Genomic DNA, 16,273 nt, shown 5'->3' with positions numbered 1-16,273 from the left:
TCTGGCAAACCCATGTTAGCAGGTATGCTCATGGAAATGCTAGCAGTTGAGCTATCAGTAAATTACTTGCCAGTTCCCAGTGGTTACATGGTTTGGACCTTTCCAGAAAGCCAGTATTAGCAATTAAAGTCGTATAAAAGTCTTCACTGCTGTTTGTGCACAAAAGTTTCTCTAGAGCTTAGGCACTGGTAGGAGCAGAGTGAAAGTTATTTTCATGAGGACCAAAAGAAGGCAAATCTGCTTATACCCAATTAGCATTGTCACATTGTTTGCTTGTGACTGAACACTAACTTGCTCCAAATAATCACATCTTTACTTCTGACCACATCTTTACTACTTCTCTCCATCCCCTTTCCCCCCAAAAGCCCAAAGAGCATGCATCTGTGGCTTCCGTGCTTGACTCAGCATTTCTCAGAAAGCAGAGTTTTGGCTTTTATGCACATGGAAAGCTTCCCACACAACACAGTGAGTTTGGATGAATAAAGGAACGACTCTGTGCACTCCTTAGCTGATCTTATGGCTGTTTGCTCTGGTAGCTCCTGCGTGAGGTGCAGTGAAGGTGGTGGGATGAGATCCTGAGGGGAATGAAAACACAGGGGAGACTTTTGCCAGCACCAGCACTACGGGCATGGCTGGGGAGCACAGATGGGATCAGTTCAGATAGGGCAAGTGATTCCTCTGGTTCAGTGGCAAATGGAAGGGTGCATGAATACTGAGTAATTATGGAATGCTGCAGGATGAAACCACTGGAGAGTAGGAACTCACATAAAGCTCTTGCTAACTGGATATAAAACCTGCAGTGCCATGTTTGTTTGAAAGAGCATTGACGTCTTTTGGTTAAGAGGAAGCATTTCTTAGCAGTTTCAGTTCTGCTTCTCCTATCAGCTTCATAGCAACGAAATCCAGAGTCAGGCAAAAGGTGACTATTTCTTGTCAATAAAGTAGGACGACCACTGCAGACAGGCAAGTTCCTCTTTCATTCGTTCATGGCACATTGGAAAGGAAATCTCCTATCCTTCTTGTTAAATTTGTCAGAAGGGAACACAGTTTTGGCTGGGCAGATCCCCCAGTTCCCACCTGGAATGGATCCCACATTGCTGGTGTTTAGACAGAGGCACAGTGAATTACTCCTAGCCACGGTTTTCAAAGAATTTCTCAAAAAATTTGGGTACAAAAAACGTGTTTAAGGAATGAATGGTAAATAGGGTTGGTTTGTTTGTGTTTTGGTCTGGGCTTGGATTTTTTTTTCTACCTTTAGCACAAACAGACGCATTCTGCAAGGAATAATTGCAGTTTGTGGAGAAATGAAATTCCTCATACATTAAAGCTGTTGAATAGCTGCACTAAATAACAGTTCCTGAAAACTCACACCATCCAGAAGGGCCTTGGAAAGGGTGACAAGTCAGAAGGATTGACCAGACCCTCACATTTGATGTTATGCCAATCCAGAGCACAGCCTGCTTGATGCTCCCGCCTGAGTAGCCTGGCTGCGCCAGGAGGAGCTCCTGCCTTCCCTGCAGTTAGCTGTGTGTGCAAGGGGAGGGGTGCGTGAGAATAGCACCTACTTTTTTATCATTTATAGCCAAACTAACCATTGTTCCATGAGAGATACTTTTGACATCGGTTGATATTTATCTCTGTGAGGATTCTGTGCTCTTTTTTTTAAGAGCCTTTATTTCACTTTCTAAACCTCTGCTGGATATCATGTAATTATACTTTGCGTCTTTCATCTTCAAAGCATATTAATCCAGTTAATCATTTAAAACCCAAACTCAGGCTTGCTGCTGGCAGTGGGGTGGTACCAGTTCCAACGTGGCAGTGGCTCTGGGGGCAGGGAACGGTGCATCACGGTGCAGACGGTGCTTTCCCACACTGCTGTCCCCACCTCACATCCCTCCTGGGGTGGCTCAGCTATGGCAGCAAGGGGACAAGTCCTTCCACACTGCTCTTCATGTAGGAGCAACACGGCTAAGGGCGAGATACACGTGAGGGGCTGCCGCCAGCGAGCGCAGCTTTGGCACCCGTTCAGAGGTTACACTCCCTTTGCGGATGAGACAAGAACACCGTGTAAAGCAGTGATTACTCTGCAGTTAGTCATAAACCAGTACGGTGGCTGGTTCACTGAAACAAAATCACATCTCAATAACTTATCCTAGGTTTTCCAAATGAAAAGTTCAGCTACCACTCACAGGCAAACAGGATTAAACCACTGATTGCTATGCATTACTTCCCAGTGATCCACCTACTCCAAGTGGTGTAATCTCAGGTGTTGTTTACTCACCCAATGTTTCTCCCCTGCCTGGTATTTACTTACCAATCAACTGCCTCCCCATTTTCATTCCTGCAGGAGATCTCAGCTGCCCACAGGGGCGCGGAACAGAGAAGCACTAGCAAAGCATGGGGACACCACGCAGATCTCGCGGGCATTTTGGTTTCTCGGCTGCACAGGGCGAGCACTGGGTAGGCTCTAAAAGGAGAAGCTGCGTTGCATTAACTGTCAGCTGATGCTGTGCAATGAAACCAATACACCCCGGGACAGCAGAGCCAGCCGGGACGTCAGGCTTCCAGGTCCTGGCAGTGGGGCCAGGGCTCCCATGAGGCACTGGAAACTGCTCATGGGCAATAAAATAGCAGAATAAGGATTGTCAAGTTACGTTTTTGAGGAAACTTCCCCCCGTATTTTAGGAGGTGCTATTCTGACTATTTAGAGTATTTACGGTATTCTGTTAAAAAAAAAAAAAAGCAAAGCCGCAGATAGGGAAACCCTTTTTGTTTTCCTTTCATTGCTGCAAGGCTGAAGTATGAATTTTTTACAACAGTCTGAAAAGAACTCAGTGTTCAGACAAGCAAAACAAAACCATCTCACTGCGACTGCACCAGCCCTTGAAGCCAGCGCAGCTTTGTACCCTTCCTTAAAGATGGTTTCTGGTGAAGCGCTGAGCTGTGCTCTGCTCTGGGGGCCTTCATCTGCCCGTGGGGACTGAGCCCGCAGGGACTGGCAGGCAGAGAAATGCTCTGAGCCACAGCAATTTGCTTTCAATTAGTTAATATGGGTTTTTAAATTATCTTCTAAGTGCATTAGCCTGTCTCTTAGGAGCAAACATGCTTGAATTGAGCAATTTTACATCTGATAAGCTTTTAGCAACTCACACATAAAAAGCTTCGATTTATATTTTGTTGTGTAAAGTATTCTTTCTCCCTCCTCGTTATGCTTACATTAAAAGGTGATGATTTACATTAAAAGATGTTGATACCAAGTATGGGATATTTCAGCCTTAGCGAAAATCTAGTGCAGTAAGTTCTGGATATTTTAGCATATCAGAAATCCTCACAACCTCTGCAGTATTTTATCTCCTTTCTAGTATAGCCTCTCCAACACTGTAATAGATGTGTAAATGGGGTGTGTTTGACAGCAGCAGGGTAAACCTGAACAGGGCTTAGCACAAACACAGTCAAACATAAGCGATCTCAGAAAGCCAGGATTTTGGAGACGTTGGTCAAGACCTGAATTTCGCTGTTCAGACTGGCTTCTGATCCCTTTTGTAGATCAGAACTGTGCTGTGAGGAAATGCTTTCAACCAGATGAGCTCAGCCTGTATTTTCTTCTTGCTCTTGGGAATTGCAGCGTGCACAGAGGAGTTAACAAAACACGCTACATTCCAAGCACGTGACAGCTGCCTCCATTTTCTCTTTGGGATTTACACCTGCTCACCTCTCCCCCCCTCACAGAAGAATTGCTTTGGTACTCACTGCTTCCACTCAGCCTCAGTGCATCCAAGGTGCATGATGTGGGGCAGCCCTAGGGCCATGGAGTGCATGCTGGGCTCTGCCTGCTAATGGGGGGCTCTGCCATGCGGGTCACTGACCAAACTTTGCTGGCCCCTGCATGAAAATAGGGAGGGCTGAGCACATTGCACATGCAGAGCCTGACAGCAGCTGGAAGAGCTGGGAGCCAGAGGTGGTGACAGTTTGTTCTTGGTGCCAGGGAACATCAGGAAATGTATGCAGAGGTGCAGGCTTGGCCTGGCAGACTGCCTGTGGGGTCACGGGTGTGAACGCTGCCTGCCCTCTGCACTGCTGCACCTGCGGTAACTGAGTGCACTGGGACATGTGGGACTCAGAAAGAGATGACAGAGGGGAAACTCAGTGAAGGTCTATGCAGACAGGACTAACGCAAAGATAATGAACAAGACAGACCAGTTTACTGTTACTCATGGCATATGATCTGTCCCCCATACTTTTAAATCTCTATCACAGCTGCTACTAACATAATAATAGCTTTCAAAAGCGTTTTTGATTCCCATCAGGACTTTGCAATTTATAATGAAGATATTTCCATTATCTCAGGTAACCACAGAAATAAAGGCCATAAACATCGTTTGTTTCATTGACTGAGTATAACTCAGGCTTCCGTCAAATTCCATTACAACTGTGATATATTTTCTCTGTAGATCAAGGATGTAGAAGTCCTCAACTGTGAATATGGCAAGAACACAATTAAGTTCCTTCGCCTTCATAGAGAAGGGAAGAAGCACTTTGTTAAAGAAGTGGAAGTGTGCACACATCTCCGGCTGACTTCTTGTCATGAGTACCTGGATGGAAACAACTCTGCTGTGATACCTACAGACACCATAAAGAATATTGTCCTTGTGTTGGCCAAGAAAAATGGGGTATTTTTTATTTTTTAACTAACCTTGCTGTTTCTTATGACTTCATTTGGAAGTGTTTGTTATAATAACCTTTTACTTTCTAAATACAACAAAAGGATCTCCCTGCCACTAACATGTCAGATCAGCGCTAGAGACTTTCAGTGATTTGGGAGAAAATTTTTCCTCCTCCAGTCTTTATCCTGTGGACTCCTCCTTAGTTTTCCAAAGCTTTTTATTTTCTCACAGAACTAGCAGTAGTTTTTGTAGATTTGTTGTAGAGGACCCATCTTTTTAAATTTAATAGCATATAATACTGCACTATCCCCATATAGCATTTTAAACAGAAGGTCTCAATGTATGTGTGAGTCTTCTTAATTCTGTTAAATGTGTACTTACCTCCCCCAATTGCATCTATCATAAAGATAATCTGTAGCGTAAATTGTCTGTCTCAGTAATGAAATCTCACCTTTAGCCTGCAAAGCTTAATCAGAATATTGCTATGATTATTTCAGCATTGTATCCTCAAAGCAGAAGGCTTCTCTAGCAGTTTTTCCAAGGACTGCAGATTGTTATACCATAGAATGGGAGATTTTTGACACGACTCTAGTTGTTATTTGCAGTGTGCGCTGCAAGCTGATCAAACGACTAGGCACAGTGTACAACACCAAAAATGAGAGAAATCTGTATTTTTACCAACACCCATCCTTCCCAAATATTTGTAACAATCAGAACAATCTGCTCTCATACACGAGGTAATTGCTTCTTTTTAATAATTCTGGTTTTTGTCTTAGATAGCAACTTTAGAACAATTCGCTATAGATATCTGCCAACACTTCATGACAACATTTTGCCAAGTGGCGTACGTCAAAACCTACGTTCAAGAAGTACCATGGCAACGTCTAGAAGAGGTATCTAAAATACCAATACATTCCATTTGCTATTCTGAAGCCATTCATCACTCTCTTCGTTCTTGTTTTCAAGTTAAGATAGCATTTACTGCACTTTTACTTAAATGTAAATTACAGTGTAAATTCTTATCTTGCAGAATGGTGTTCCCCACATCCACTCATTCATACATGTTCCTAACGGGATCCGCTTTTGTGAGGCTGAGCAGTGCCGAAATGGTGAGAAAAGAATTTGCAGTTTCTCCTACTGTAAATATTTCTGCCAATGAGATGTGAAAATGTTTTAGAGATAGCTAAAGGTGTTACAGGGCTTACAGCACAGTAAACTGTTCCAGAGGTCTAAAACAAAGAATACCTTTATAGTCTAATTTGGCAGTCCTTGACCTCTGAGGCATGGCTGAAAAGCTAATGTAGCTCATATTTGTGTATATATATCCTAAACAAATAATGCTCAACAGCACATCCAGCAGAAGTGCTATATGCTGTGACAGGGTTTAATAGCATTCTGAGAATAGTCTGCTTACTTTTTACATTATACTATATTTTGCAGTCTCACTATTATTGTTATCCTACAGAGAATGCATCATGAAACCTCACACTGTAGGTCAGTTGCCTAGTTTGCACTTATTTTTGAAACCCTGTCAACATGCCTTGGTTTTATTTCTAAGCAAGATGCAGTTTCATTGCTGTGAACCAGATTGGCTTGAACACGGTGAGCACTCAGGTCTACATGCAAACAGTTTTTCACATGAAAATACTTCAGAGTGCACTTACTAGTTTTGTATGCCATGCATCAACAAAGCACCATTTGGCTTCACTAATGGTTTTATGATACTTAAAAGACACAGGCTTTCAAGCTCAACTGTCCATAAATTGGCATTCCAAAGGGAGTATAAAAATCCTCTCTTTTTGCTATGACTCAACATGAAAGTAAATTTAATCTCACTGTGTTAGTGTTTCTTTTAACCCACCTTTCAGACTACTAGGAAATGAACTGAGACCACTACATCATTTCACACAGTGGGTTTAGAGGATTTAGACATTAGTTCGGTACCTATCTATTACTGCCCTAGTGTAACTTGGACTATTTCCCATCCTACCCTCTCTCTCTGTTTTCCAATGTGTCAAGGTTAGGACCAGTGGTGAGACCAGTTTCTGGCAGACAGGACACAAGTCCTGAGAGGCACATTTGAGTGCTATCCCTGTGTTCCTACTGAAAGAGAAGAGAGAGCCCGTACATGTCTCCAGTGTCTCTTAGCCTAACACTAGCTATGTTAACTACTGCTGTATTTTTGGCAGCCTTAATAGTATAAACTGGTTTCTGGGAAATGGTAAGAAGGAAACCTGAATTTAAAAAATAAAGGAGAGTTTATGCTTTCCTGAAAAGCTGCTGCTCTTAATGTACAGATTGAAATGAATTTTTCATCATCTTGAAAATCCAGCATGAAATTCTTCAATTTCAGGTTTTACACAAACAAAACAAGCCTGTAAGGCTTACTGAAGAAACCACATTTCCTTCTTGGCCTTCCCTTCATGTAGCCCTCTAGCTGTTTCTCTAGGATTCCCTGCCTAGGTGAACAATAACCGAAGAGAAGATTTCAAATCTGTTTTATTTTTCTCATAAGAGAACCTTCTCTATCTTTAGCATCCTCCTATGCACCTATCAGCCAGGCAAAGAAATTTATTTCTGTTAATCCTCTTTTAACACTTTTCTCATCATTAAAAGAAACCCAGTGAGACTTAATAGAATTACAGGCTTATCTTTTTTTGCCATTATATCTGCTGATGAAAGGCTCAGAGTTTCTTAGAAACTGAAAACATCATAAGTAACTTAACAGAGTCAACATTTGGCACCTGAAGACACAGCGCAAAAAATGCTGAAAGCACAGCACGAGCTGTTCACCTTGGAAGCTTTGTCTATGCATTATATTCTTCAGTGCAAGTTTCAGGGTGATTGCTACACAGCCAGCCAGCCTGCCTTTCAGTAAATCATTCATCACAAGTAGCTTTTTCTAACAAGGCCATGGATTTGAATAGGAGATAAATATGTCTCCAGGTTCACTGACAGAATCTACAATACATTAATACCTTTGCATTACAATCTTACACCCAAGCAATGAATTCATCAAGATCTGGACAAACCCCAAAATATCCTGTCCAAGGACAGTCTCTTCTTTAGATTTTATTAAAGTTTTAGTAAACAGCAGGGGGGTGTAGCCAAAATTATGGATATATCTCCTTGGACTCATTAAAAAAAACAAGAGAAAAAATACACAAAAAGCAGTTTTGACAACATCCAGTGACAGAGCAGTTTAAAAAAACCCAAACCTCTAAACAATCATGTCATTTAGAGATCACAATGGAATTATTTTCAGTATAAATCCTGCAAAGACACAATTTCAAGACCAAGTCTCTCAGTCTTCCTAGTCCAAGGCAGGATTACTATGCATCACATATATTCAAGGATTAATTTTTAACTAGGTAGTGTGAGCACCAAGAGCAGCACAGAAACAGCACCCTGGGCTTCTGACACTGACTATCTGTTCAGGCTCTGAACAAGCCTGCATGCCTCAAGGTCTCTCTTTTCTGAATCTGCATTTTTTTGGCAGCTCTGGTCAGTGAAATTTTCAGCTATCATCAGTTTGGTGTGCACCAAACACCTGACCACGTGAAACTGTTTAGCTGCCAGCCAAAAGGGTTGTCAGAAGAAAAAGTTCAGAGCACAACTTTTTGACTGCTTGGTCTTCAGAAGATGATACTCCACTCATGCAGCAGTGATCCACAACAGCACATTTTATAAATAGTGGCTGCAAGAAAAACCAGTCAGTTTGAACCTGTGGGTGGCATCTGTATAGGTGGCAGGTCCTGCTAATTAGCTGAACAGCAGGATTCGCATTGGCTCCTTGCCCTCTCGTTCTTATGGATGCAAAACTCACAACAGACTTTCTGCCAGAGGCTCCAAGTCTTTGCACTGTGAGTTTTCTATGCTTGTCTGTGTTGTTAGAAAAGGCTCACCACATCTTTTCTGTACACTGCAGCACTAGTAGCCTATTTAGTTTCCCTTTAGAGCAATTAGTAGCCCCTGAACAGATCAGTAACAGCCAACCCAAAGCATGTCAAGGAGGTGAGATAGGGGATGTCCTCAGCTCTCCTTGACTACAGCTCAGGGGTTTTCTGTTTTCTAGATTGAACTCTGATTGCAGTAGTTTCTGTTTTGTTTCTTACCTCTCTGCTAACATCTGTGTGCAGAAAGTAATTTTTAAAAGTAGTTAGGCTTGCAAGAGGAGCACATGAGTAGGTCCTGAAAAGACAGCTTCATAAGTAAGCACACAGAGGTTTCTTTCTCACTGCCTGAAAAGGAGCTCATACTGTCTCATGTTTTTGGGTCACAGGTCCTCTGGTTGTTTTTGCTGGAATTAAAGACCTGAAACTTATGAAGACAACACAGTCTGGATTTGAAGGCTTCTGTAAGAATGAATACACTACACTTCCTGAAAGAAATGACAGGATTTTATGTGGAGAGCTCTTCTGCAAATGGTCATATGGCGAATGCAAGGACTTTGACTTTGACTGCATATGGTATGCATCATATTAAATAATGTTTATTACCTGACCTATGATCCCAAAGTCCCTCTATACAATACAGCAGCTGTAAGGGCGAGAACTGCAGTTGCTGTGCACCAGCCAACACCCCAGATCTCAGTGGAAGTGTTATCACTTGTACAGGGGGGGAGAGACACCCTTTGGGGGTGCTCCTCTCTTTGATGGCTCACCAACAGAGAGTATTTAAATGGACAGTTCAGTGTTCAATACAGAGCACTTCAGGGGAACAAACAACTAATTTGTTAAATACTTTCAGTGAACTATAGAGCTAGGGGAGAGGAACTCGGGGGGGGGGGGGGGGGAGATGACAGGACACAGAAATTGTTCTTCCATAAAACTCCATGTGCTATGTATTCGTCAGAACAGAGAGAGAAAATAAATGTTAAAAAAACCAACAACAAGGACAACAGCAAACCCACAGTAAAGCATTATGGATCTAAACAGACAGCTGATATGAGGTTTTGTAAGAACCTGTGTTACCTCTAGGAATAAAATCCGTGAATGTATCCTTGAAGCGTTTGCTGGGCCACCTGACTGTGGGGAATATTCACCCTCTTACCAGAAAACTGTCAACTGCATCCAGATGCACGTCCTTTGCAAAGTACCACAGGTATTTTCATTCCTCTTGCTGATGTTTTACTTTAATGAATGTTAACCAGACCACTTGAGAAGACCAAAATGAGGCTAGTATTTCCTCTGGCAGTTCTAGGTAAGACTGGAAATTGTTTGGTGGTACAGCTAGATGGTCTGAAAAAAACGTGAACACACTGAGAAGTTCCCATGCTGCTCCCCAGCTGTGAACACAATGGGGGAGAACATATCACTCAGTGCTTGGCAGGACATAAGTAAAAGTGAAAGGAGTGCTACAGCATTGTGTACGCATTCCATAGACCCCATACATGGGGTGGGGAGGGAGTGTTTGCATTGCTTTTTTTTACAGTGAGTGAAAATACCAGCAGACTGTTGGCTAGAAAGGTGCCCTAACTCATTGTCTCATGTATTGCCTTGGTTTCAGGTACAAGTCATAGAAGTCGTCTTGAACAACACTTTTTATAATGTTGTAGACATGAAGAATCTAGGCTTGACCAATGACAAAGAAGTAAGTAAATGCTGCAAGCACAACTTGTCTGGACTCTAGAAATACTCAGCCTTAAGGCATAGCAGCAGTTCTGCATAGAACAGGGTTAAAAGGAGCAAATTTTCTCTCCCAGCCCAGTGAAAGCTGCACCTTACTTCTGAAAGAGATTTACACTGATTACACAGGAAAGATAACTGCCTTTCTGTGTTGTTGAGAAAAGCTAAAGGAGTACAGTGGAATGCTTTGTCTATCAAAGGGATCTGTAACAGAGACTACCATCTGAAAAAAATCATTCCTGTTTTCACCAGCGCTTTGACTTTTGGTTATAATATCAACCTGTGCAGTTTTAACCAAGCAGAACGCATCACGGCATCCTTTCACATAGCCAGGTAGTGTGAAAAGACAGCCCACTATGGCCCTTCCTGCTCCACTGGCAGCACTGAGCTGCCAGGGAACATCCTTGGTGCAGTGGGGTTACAAGCAGATTAGCTAGACCATAGGCTAACCGAGTGACTGAAGATCAGCATTCTACAGGAGCAGTGAAGGGATGTTTTTGTAGCTGTTAGGAGCCAAAGCAGATTGGTCCAACACTGGACAAGGTATCAGCCTGTGATCAGGCAGAGGGTCAGAGATGTAGGGGATGAGATACATTTGCTTCTCCTTCCACAGCTGCTCTAGCTGACAGCCAAGCCCAGCTGAAAGTCTGTTATGTTATCCTTGTGTGACAGAGAGAAACTGGGTTATTCCATTTTGCATCAGTGGTCTATAGTGTTTACGCTCTAGTCACCCTCCCTAAGTCTTGTGATTTTGCTGTCCTACCCTTGCTGTCTTTCAGGTGGACATTATAGATCCACTTTATCTTGAGATAACAACATCTACCATTGATGTTCGTAAGAGAAGGAAAGGGCCTGGACATGATTTTATGAATTGGTGAACAGCTGTAGTTTCTGCTGTGATGTTGTTGGCACATCCCTGTCTCAGAAATGACTTCTTTCTTTGTGCTTGTCTCCCTCAGGTTCTGGTTCCAGTGGAAACTCCTTATGGCTCCTGCGCTTGCACACTTGGCAGGAAGACATTCTTAGAAGCACAAGTCCATATGCTAAAAGATGAAAGGCAAAATCTGTTTGGACTGGCAGCTGCCCAAAGAAACTAAAGTTCTTGACTACACTCACACCTTCCTGATAAACTTAGTAGTATGGCTTTCCTATCAACATATACTTCATATTGGCTGCTTCCATTGCTGACTAATTTTCCCACTATGAACTCCTGAGATTAGGATTTCTGAAGGACCCTCGGGAATTCAGAAATCAAAGTCTGTCCCTGAATCTCAGTGTGATCTGCAGATTAAAATCCCCTATGCTCTTTTGGAAATCCCAGCTGGAAACATTACAGTAAATTAATTTTTAAACCAGCTATTCCCAGACCTCTTAATGAAACAATTAACTTGATAATGTCTATAACATGGTTTTGTCATGTAAAATCAGCAACTCTGTATATTCTATTTATTAATGATCCTTTAGTAAAATGAATATACAGGCACAAGAGCAGATGTTTCATTGACGTAACCTGTCATGACCCTTTAATGCCACACTGCTCTACAGGGCTGAGGTTCTGACCCTGTAACTGCACAGGGAATCAGACACTGATTTCTTTGTGAAGGAAATGAAGAAAAAAAAAAAAACAAAAAGGAAAAGAAATGAAAGTCTCTCTCGTATCTCCTTTGAGGTGTGAATAGTAACAGCTGTTGACTAATTTCTCTGCATGTATTCTGACTGCATGGCCCCTGCTGCTACTCATCAGACTACACAGTTACTATATAACTACTTTCATATTAATCCCTGAGGTGTTTGAGGTTTTGGGCTATCTAATTAAATAGTTTTCCTAAATCTGATATGACTCATGACTTCTGAGCAGGCAGGAATCAACCTAAGTAACCCTATTACTTTTGGGAGGGGTAGGAAGAAAGCTAGACAGACAGACAATGCGTATCTTACTTTAGTTATGCCAGGTGATAACTTTGAACATAGAGATAAAACTATACAGCCAACAGTTCTCATCTTGCAAACTGAGGCTACCATATTTGAAACAGAACTTCTGACAGCTTCAAGACACTGTTCTCATTTTCTGAGTGTCATTTTCACAGATTCCATGTGACAAAGTGCAAATCCAATGGGAATTGCCCAGTTACTTTTGAAAACCACAATTCAGTTGTTTTTGTGCTTTCTCAGTTTGGCAAACCTGCAACATTCCTCTGGGTACAATCATTAAATTCACAGGCACTGAAAATGAGGAGCATGTCCTGCACTGTGTGACATTTTGAGGTGCTTTGTAAGATAGGAACTTGCTTTGGTGAGCAAGACATACCAGATGCAAAGGGAAGACACTGCTCACAAGCCTGAGATCTCTCCTGAAAAACAACAGGACAAATGACATTACAAAGTGAGGCTCTCCCAGATATGCTGCTCTCTGGTCACTAGGAAATTCCAAAAGTTTTATTTGCAACACTTTCAGCTTTTGCCAGGGACATTCTTTCATACCTCGTTAGATTGTGTTGTGTTGTACTTGCGGGCTAATGTCTTGCTACTTCTGCCATTTTCAAGTGCTTGTAATTTATTAATGTATCTTTTAAGGGCAAATAAAGAGCAACATCAAAAGAACAAACTAGTATTTGACTATTTACCAAATAAGAAATGAAACCATTTACTACCTATATAGAAATGCAAACACTGTAAGTAAAGAAATATGTTTTAGTTCAGCCAGTTTTACCTCAAAAAGTGACCAGTCCTGTTCCAAATGACAATTCACTATCAGTAGATGGAAAAAGAGATGAAAAAGGATCTTACTGAATATTCTGGCATTTACCTCTTTCTAAACAAGGCAGATCTTCACAATGCACTTCCTCTCTACCTTATGAGAAATTTATTGTATTAGGCAGAAAGTTTCCTTTGTTACTATTTGTGCTTCATTTGTGGGCTTGTAAGGTAACAGTGGACTAACCTTCCTGGCAGAACAAGGACACAATGCAGCAAGTACTTGTTTGTTCAGACTTTCCTGTGGCAACAAGCACACATGGACACTCATGCAATGTGGTTTCTGTAAACCTTTACAGACATGCAGATTTTCATCAAGTCTGTAAAGGCATTTCAGCACAGCTCCATGCAGCACTGAAAACTCGAGTCACTTACGTGGGCAGACTGCTTCTAAAGAAAGTACTTAAGCAATCGGAAGAAGGCCAAATTTTTCATATGCAATTAGATTCACATAAAAATAGCATAAATAATTCTCAGAAATGGGACTTAGCCAGACTTATCTGGGCCTGAAACCTGACCAAGTTTCCACTGGCTTCATTAGATTCAGTCTCCACAACGGACTTGCATTATTTTAATTGAAAGATATTTTTTGTTTCAGTTCCTGTCCTGAGGAGCTGTTCAAGTTGTTTACTGTGTTCTACTCAGAGGCAGCAGTGATGCTTTGCTGGTGAAATCATACTTGATGAAAATAAGCAGCAGCTAGCAGATCACAGAATTAGCATTTAAATACAACTTCTTGCTGATAACATGAACTTTGCTGGTCCTGGGCTACATCCCAGTAGTTTCTAGGGCCTGGAGCCTTCTACCAAGAAATATGGTGTTTCATGTATGCAAACAATCATTTTAGCGTCTGATTCTTTCACATCCTGTTTCTGTTCAATTCTGATAGCTGCCCACGACAGTCCAACAGCTATCCTTCTCAGTTGCTGACCATGCTCCAAAACCAACCAATATCACACAGATAAAATGCACTAGCTAAACTCATTAGCCAGTTTTTTAAACAGAGATAAAGTATCACTGTCAGGGTCAGTACAAGTGATCTGTCTTCACTGGCTGTATTACTCTATACATATATTCAGGCTACCTGTTTTCCAACCACATTTAAACCTTTGAAGGGACCAAAAAAATCCCTTTCTGGCTAGAAATCCCCAAATAAATAATTCTGAAGTTAGAATTCTGCAATTTGTGTGCATACAACAGCCAGCTATTTTCTTCCTGAAAGTGCACAGCTGTACCTAAAAAGGAAACCTATTAAATGTCTCCAGATATAGGATCAAAAATGTAAACTCACATCTCAGCTATAATTACGATATAAACTGTTTTCTGAGATTGATCCTTACCATTCATAGCAAGCTGGTCCCATATACACATACATATTAGAAGGTATACATATAAATTAGAAAAGACATTATAAATTGCACTTACTAGATCTGATGATGTAGGACCAATCTATAGCAATCAAATAAGAAACAACACAAGATGGTGTTAGTTGTTACATAAATTTATTACAGACTTACAAACTCTCCACTGCATTGAGTTGAAGCCTGCTACATCCTCCTCAAGGTTCATACCAAATTACACCCCAGGAAAGCAGTTCAACTCTGCCAGGCTCACAAAAAAACAAGTGATGGACAGAACCAGGAAAGGGGCACATACCCTATAGGTGCCTGCCAGAGAGAGCTGGAGGAGTACTTCATGGACTTCTGTGGCAGAAGCAAACATAATCATTCAGTCCTGTTAGCTGACCATAGCAGGTCAGGTATTGCTGCAAGTAAGTGCTTCCCTGTGGGGATGAGCATTTGTAGCCCAGGCCCCAATGGATGGACGTGCACAGGAGAGCCAGCCTAGAAGTGGAACATAAGGTAACAGAAGAGAGAGAGACACTAGAAGATAAGCACAAAGATGAGGGGGAGGAAAAAAAGGGGGGGAAATACACTCATAGTAAAAAATATCAGACAAATCAAAGTCGCAGAAAATAAAATAATAATTAAAAAAAAATTAATAAATCAGTGAGGACATCTCTCCCATATATCTAGCCAGTATCTCTCCCATCTGGCTACTTCACAGCTGGAAACAAAAACCCAAACCAAACAATACCAGAGGGACAAAAAAGTAGAAAAATAAGGGGAGTAGAGAAAACTTTGGTGCAGAGGGAAGCATAGCAACAGAACCCAGAGTACACAAGTACTAAAGGTGGCTTCTGCCACCCTTCAAGAGTGACATTAGGCATGAATTCCCATATTAACATCTACACCTGACTGGAAAAGTCACGAGCTCAAGTTTTAATGGCCTTGTACTCCTGCCGTGTTTCCAAGTAGAGAAGCTCAGGCAAAAAGGCATGTAGTATTTATACAGAAGGGAGGAAGAAGAGGAGTATCCTTGTGAAACAGGACTGCTACACCCATGCGCACGCCCACTTCCACGCTTCTCCCTGTGGTTTGGCCACCAGCTGGGGAACAGACTCAGCTACAAGTTCCTTACTCTTTACTTCCTTCCTCCTGCGGCACTCCACCAGTACAAGATAAAGCAATGTTACTCTTGAATCAGACATCAGTGCAAATGATGAGCCTTCCCTCCCTTTTTTGATACGATTTAGCTGCTACAAAGTCAGGGCATTCCTCAGTGTAGCGAGTGCTGCAGTGTTCATAGAGGGGCAGCTGGATTATAGCAATCATCTGGAAAGATGAAGAGAACATCCTGAGATGAGTGCAGGCCTGCCAATGCCAAGACATTTGTTGTTGCTTTATCAGCAGATCAGCTGATGATACAGCAGTTACAACTGCTGACTGCTCCTTTAAAGAAGATGCTCACAAGTGCAGCATATAAATACAACAGCGGTCTCCTGTACTCACCAGCAGCCTTCAGAAGCAGTGGAACTCTCACATGGAAACCAAGGGCCACTTAGAGTCTTCATGGTGCTCCCCTTGGGCTCTCCAGGTGTTTTAGGCTACAGTTCCACCCCCCAGATTTACAGCATCTACCACATAGTTATTCTGGGAGTAAGTTGAATACGTATCTGGGATCCAAAGGAGCATCACTAAATCAAACAATTCCCGAATTATAGGGGCTAAGCAAAAAAGAATTTAATGAACTTGTTACATTATCATATTGAAAAGAAGTCAGCCTTCCCAATAGGAATTAAAGTTATGTATTAAATCAGTCTGCCTATTACTCCAAGGGAAGACTGCCTTTGCGGGCTGATGACAGCCACTGCCATCTGCACTACCC

At 41.9% G+C, this 16,273-nt stretch overlaps 1 protein-coding gene across 1 annotated transcript in view; it reads right to left on the bottom strand.

Annotated features, from left to right (window-relative positions):
• Window positions 1–16,273, bottom strand: part of DNASE2B (deoxyribonuclease 2 beta) — a 33,218-nt gene that overhangs the window by 7,206 nt on the left and 9,739 nt on the right. The window contains exon 2 of the mRNA XM_057408337.1: window positions 2,315–2,467. Within this exon, the coding sequence (XP_057264320.1) occupies window positions 2,315–2,467 (153 nt within the window). The remainder of the gene's footprint in view (window positions 1–2,314; window positions 2,468–16,273) is intronic.

This window comes from Pezoporus wallicus, unplaced genomic scaffold (genome assembly GCF_028554395.1).
Source record: "Pezoporus wallicus isolate ANWC-B61680 ecotype Strahan unplaced genomic scaffold, APGP_CSIRO_Pwel_v1 contig_4238, whole genome shotgun sequence".
Lineage (NCBI taxonomy): Eukaryota > Metazoa > Chordata > Aves > Psittaciformes > Psittacidae > Pezoporus > Pezoporus wallicus.
Note: the sequence above shows the minus strand (reverse complement) of the source record. Positions and strands in the feature narration are given on the sequence as shown.